This window comes from Pundamilia nyererei, unplaced genomic scaffold (genome assembly GCF_000239375.1).
Source record: "Pundamilia nyererei isolate P.nyererei 1_Seehausen unplaced genomic scaffold, PunNye1.0 scaffold00148, whole genome shotgun sequence".
NCBI classification, from domain to species: domain Eukaryota; kingdom Metazoa; phylum Chordata; class Actinopteri; order Cichliformes; family Cichlidae; genus Pundamilia; species Pundamilia nyererei.
Window position 1 is genome coordinate 264,372 of NW_005187549.1, and position 5,300 is coordinate 269,671.

The 5,300-nt window shown below is 40.1% G+C and overlaps 1 protein-coding gene across 1 annotated transcript in view; it reads left to right on the top strand.

The window, feature by feature from the left end:
* Positions 1 to 3,202, top strand: part of pkib (protein kinase (cAMP-dependent, catalytic) inhibitor beta) — a 29,263-nt gene extending 26,061 nt beyond the window's left edge. Inside the window, exons 2-3 of the mRNA XM_013913744.1 lie at positions 574 to 725; positions 1,407 to 3,202. Of these exons, the coding sequence (XP_013769198.1) occupies positions 584 to 725; positions 1,407 to 1,489 (225 nt within the window). The 5' untranslated portion in view covers positions 574 to 583 and the 3' untranslated portion in view covers positions 1,490 to 3,202. The remainder of the gene's footprint in view (positions 1 to 573; positions 726 to 1,406) is intronic.
* The last annotated feature ends 2,098 nt before the right edge of the window (positions 3,203 to 5,300 follow it).

Genomic DNA, 5,300 nt, shown 5'->3' on the forward strand with positions numbered 1-5,300 from the left:
AACTAAGCAAATGGTTGACCATTTACCGTAATATCAAACTCTGAAAAACAAGATGAGAAAAGGAACTAGAAGTTACAAGTAAAAAAATTAGAACCACAAACCAAATATAAGCTGTGTTTTTAGATGTTAAACATGTCACATTGACATTCTCAATATTTTTTAATGATTATATTTATAGGTTTCAGAGGCCAATTTGACATTCACAGTTGTTTGTCCTCATGTACCTTATAGATGCATTTTACAGAGAGCTATGCCCCTCTGCCTCCAACAGTTGAAGAAGATGACTGAGTCTGGTTCTCCCTGAGCTTGCTTCCTGTTAAAAAGGAGTTTTTCCTTCCCACTCTCGCCAAATGCTTGCTCATAATAGGTTGATCTGATTGTTAGGGTTTTCTCATAGGGTCTCTTGTAGGGTATTTACCTCACAATGTAAAGCGCTTTGAGGCAACTGTTGTTGTGACTTAGCAGAAATACTGCTCAGGTGAGTTAAAATCATGTATCATACCTTATCATATAAGGTATGATACATGATACATGGGTAAAATCGTAACATTGTACCTTCTTTTTTTCCTGAAGAGTTCCTGAAATGACCGAAGTGGAGCCAGTGCTGGACTTTGCCTCCTCGGGGCGCTCAGGGAGGAGAAATGCCCTGCCTGATATCCTGGGCTCTCCAGCGGGTGTAAACCCTGGTGACTTACCTCTAAAACTGGCTGAGCTATCCCTAAAAGGTGATATTTCCCTTTAAATGTGTTTTTTTTTTTAACTTAGTACTTTAGCATGTGAAGCAATATATTTGATTATTTAGAAACAGTATAATGTAAATTAAGGACACTTTGAGAGATGTTTTTGTGAACTTGACTGAGATATTTGATCCCCGGAAGCCTTTATGTGGCTCATCTATGGCTTGAAGCTATGGCAAAGTTTTTGAGATTTAGGAAAGGTTGTCCTTGTCTAAATACATCTCCATTTAGTAGCAGATGGGTGAGCTTTAGGCTAGGAATGACACTAGGGAAATGCTGCCCATTTCCCTGTCATGCATCACAATTGCTAAAAGTGTGTAGCTACCAGGAGTGCCAAATTTGGGCCATTGAGCATCTTTGGCTGCATGTGTAGAAAACAAATTAGCATCTAACATAACACAACATGGTCGTGCAATTCATCTTACAGACCCCAAAAATGAAAATACAGGTTTGCTCACATGAACTCGGATCTTTTGGAATTCCTCCAGTAGTGGCAGAGAGACACTTTGTTTGCCTGCATTGGGGTTTCTGAAAAAAATAGCAGCCTTAAAATGAAAGCAAAAACAAAAAATGCCAAGCACGCACTGTCACAGTCATTTATGAACAATAGCTTTGGAAAGAAGTTCCACATTTGTGCCTTTAGAAGTCATTTTTGAGTTTTGTGTGCAGATGGTCCGGGAGGGGCTCAGTCACCCACGGCGGAGGAGCCACCAGCACCGCCAGAAAGCTCAGATGGGAAAGAGGGATCATAGGGACTCGTTTATTTACCTCCCCGGAGGCCTACAGAGATAACCTGAGAGAGGATGAGGAACGAGGCAGAGGGCGACCTATGGGAGAATGAGTGATGATCTGTGGAGAGTCACACCGTTTGCGAGGAAGCTGAGCCACGGAGGGAGGGTGATGGATCCACTCCCAAAGGACTGGAGCCAAGAGCTTAGGACTGTTTTGGTACTTTCTAAAAAGAGTCAGACGTCACCTAGTTCTGAACCACATAGTGTGTGCACGTGTGCATATATGCATAAACGCGGATACGCTACATTGGGAATAAAAAGGACAATGACCGATTGTGTCCTGTACACTCTTTATTACTATTTTTCTATGATTTATTTAAAACGAAAGAAAAAAGGAACTTGTGAGTCAAAATGTAACGCACCATTTTCCTTGCATTTCCTGCAGATCTCTGTTTTGTAGCTCTGTGTGTTCTTTGACAGTAGTTTAACTGCAGCCTGTAGTGGCTCCTTTTTAACTCATTACACGACTTAAGAAAACTGGGAACTGTGTTATCCGGCTCATTTATGCTTTTTACACTAAATATGTATGATCTAGTGTGCATTTTCAAATGAGTCTATAACTACACTGCAGTTGTACAGTTTGTATCCTTCATCACCAGACTGTTTTAACCATAACAGCAACCAGGGAGTCTTTGCACTTTTTAGGGATGATTTGGTGCAACGTGATGATATGGCAACCAAATAAAGTGTAGTCCATATCTTGAAACATTCCTTTAGAGAATAGTTTCCCACTGCCAACACTACTTCATTGTGATACTGAGAGAAAAATTAAGATTTCATTTTGTTTTTGTTTCATTGTTTTGCTTTTCAAAGTCTCTTCATTTTCCAAATATCTGAAAATGTGCCTAGTGGCAGTTTACAACTAAAAGTGGGTGTTGTGTTCTTTCTCTGTGAGGTACTGTTATTGCAAATTCCGGGGCTCTTGATATTTCCTCAGTTTTAATAGGAGGTATCGTTAAAAAAAAACCCATCTGAACTACTTGACCTGTGGATGAAAGAAGAAAACACTGGCCGTAAAATCCATTTTGTCTGCGGTGACAGCAGCATACGCTTGGGCGCGGGAGCAAGCGTTAACAAATGCTGCAATCTCCACAATGTGTTTCTAGTGCTGAAAATGGCAGCAGTTCCCCTTCTGTCTCACTCGCACGGAGAAAAGTCTGTTCGCGCTCATCAACACATGAGCAGAACTGTGAATAGGACGCGAGCTGGAGAGTGAGAAACAACAGCAAGAGTTCACACTTTGCCAGCTATCCCCTCTCTGCTACTGTACATATACTATATTGTAGTAAAATCCATGTGTGTCATACATGCTGCCTGTATGATTACTGGACTGTACCCACAAACAAAAGGTGTTTTGTAATTGTCTCTATTTGAAGATGTGTTGACTGGTGGCCTGTCTTTATGTGGATGTGTTTCACAAATGCAACAAGGAAAACCTGACGTGCTGCTGCCCAGTCTGTCTTTATTCCTTTTTTTGTTTTGTTTTTTATGCTGTACTGATAAAGTGTCTGTGGTCTGTCTGACGCTGATCAACACATTTTAAGAGACCGATGAATCAGAGGTGTATGTTGTAGTGTCCTGGTGCATATATTTTACTTAACTGGATTGAATCCTTTATGTTGATTCTATCTGGTGGTGAAAATTGCCATATTAAATCTCCAAGCTTTACCTATACTGCAGTGTGTTGAATACTTTTTACTAATTTGCTTATTCTAATATTTGCTAGAATTTTTGATTCAAGACTGGCTATACGAGTCTGACATGTGGCCCGTATTGACGTATTTTCAAAATATTTAATCACTAATAGCTGTTAAAGGAGTTGTTTACCTTTCATAGTTAGCATGTAAATACTGTAGCTACTTTCAGCTTCTCCCTTGTCACAAAGTAGCACTACAACAGGTAGCAACACACGCTGTGATGCCCTTCCTGACGCAACCCCAACAGGGATTTGTTTATCCTGCTAGAAGGTGAGCAGTAGCCTTTACTTGCCAGCTGAGCATGTGAACCACTACACTATGGAGCCACCACTAATCGTATACACTAACATGAATAACTGAACCCCTGACTGAAAACCCTAAATGCTGACCATTTTTGTCAAATTAATTATATCTCTATTATAAACTTAATTTGCTGTATTTGCAGAAAGTCTAAACAACAGATGCCTGGCATGAAGGGGAACCACCAGGTTAAATGTGTTTACAGATTTCACAATGCTGCATATGTGAGTAAAGTTGCATAAAGCTTTTTTGCCTCCAGGGTGGGTTGTGACAAGTCTCATAAGTAGCTCTCCGATAGCATGTAAAGTCGAATCGATGGATTTGCAATATTCAGATCATGCTGTTTTAGAACAGAAGAAAAACGATGTTGTGTTTGACGCCTAAAAGCTTCCTCCAGAAGTGCTTTTGCCAGTTGTAAGGCAAAAGGGAAGGTATGGATCTATGGACACAAGTCGGTATAGTAATTTGAAAAAGACAGTAAACCCTCTTTCAGCACCAAGCTTTTGAGGACATGATAAAAAAAATAATCTGGTCCTTATCAGGTTCAGCCGGATTCAAATTATTTAATTATTTAAAATAACTCTGACCTCAGATGAAGAGTAACACATAGCCATTCCCCTTTTTATTTATTTAACACAAACAAGAGCTCTGTGGTGAGAGGAGAACCTTCCTGAAGGACAACCATTTCTGCAGCACTCAGGCCTGTATGGTAGAGTGGCAAGGTGGAAGCCTAAAAGCAAGCCTGCCTGGAATTTGGCAAAAAGGCACCTGAAGGACCAGATCATGAGAAACACAATTGTCTGGTCTGATGAAACAAAGATTGAACTCTTCCACCTGAATCATCATGTTTGGAAAAAAAACAGGCACTGCTCGTCACCTGGCGAATACCTTTTCTTACAGTGGGGCATGGTGGTGGAAGTGTCATGCAATAAGGATGGTTTTTGGCAGCAGGAACTGAGAGAGTAGTCAGGGTAGATGGAAAGATAAATGCAGCAGTGCACAAGGACATCCTTGTTGATGACCTGCTTCAGCCTCTTCTCCCTGTGCTGGACCTCTGTAACAGAAACGAAGCATGTGAAATGCTGCATCCATTTCAATCCTACTATTACTTGACAACACCTTCAAAGAAAATGCCAATTTAGCAAGCTTAACTGACAGGCCAAAAGTGTCACCATGTAACCAAGCAGGAAGTTTGATGGCTAAAACCAAAAACACTTACAGTTGCTCAAATAGCCTGTGAGGTCCAGCTGGTACAAAAATACTTTAGTATCTGTTTTAGTAAGTAATGTCTCAGTGGATAAACAAATAGCAGATTACATTTGAGTTGAAGCTTAATGTTAGGCCAGTTTGAAAGTGTGCTGACACAGGAGCTTTAGCCCATCACCGTGTGCTCGGCCTCACCTCAGTTAAGTTATTGTATTGAATCTCTGAACTGTATTCACAATTTGTTGCATTTTAAAACAGTTTTTAATGAATTTATCTGACACATATATTTATCTGACAGATAATATTCAAGGGTGGGTGGCTATTTGCTAATGTTGGCTGACAACTTCAATCTCCAGTCTCTAAATATGCTAACTTATGTCTCCAGAAAGTAACAGTGACATTCAGTTCAATTCAATTCATTTTGATTTAATTCAAGTTTATTCCTTTAGCGCCAAATTACAACAACAGTTGCCTGGAGACACTTTATACTACAAGTTCAAGTGTTAAATTCAATTCTAGCTTTAACAGGGAGCCAGTGAAGAGAATCCAATACAGAGGAAACATGATCT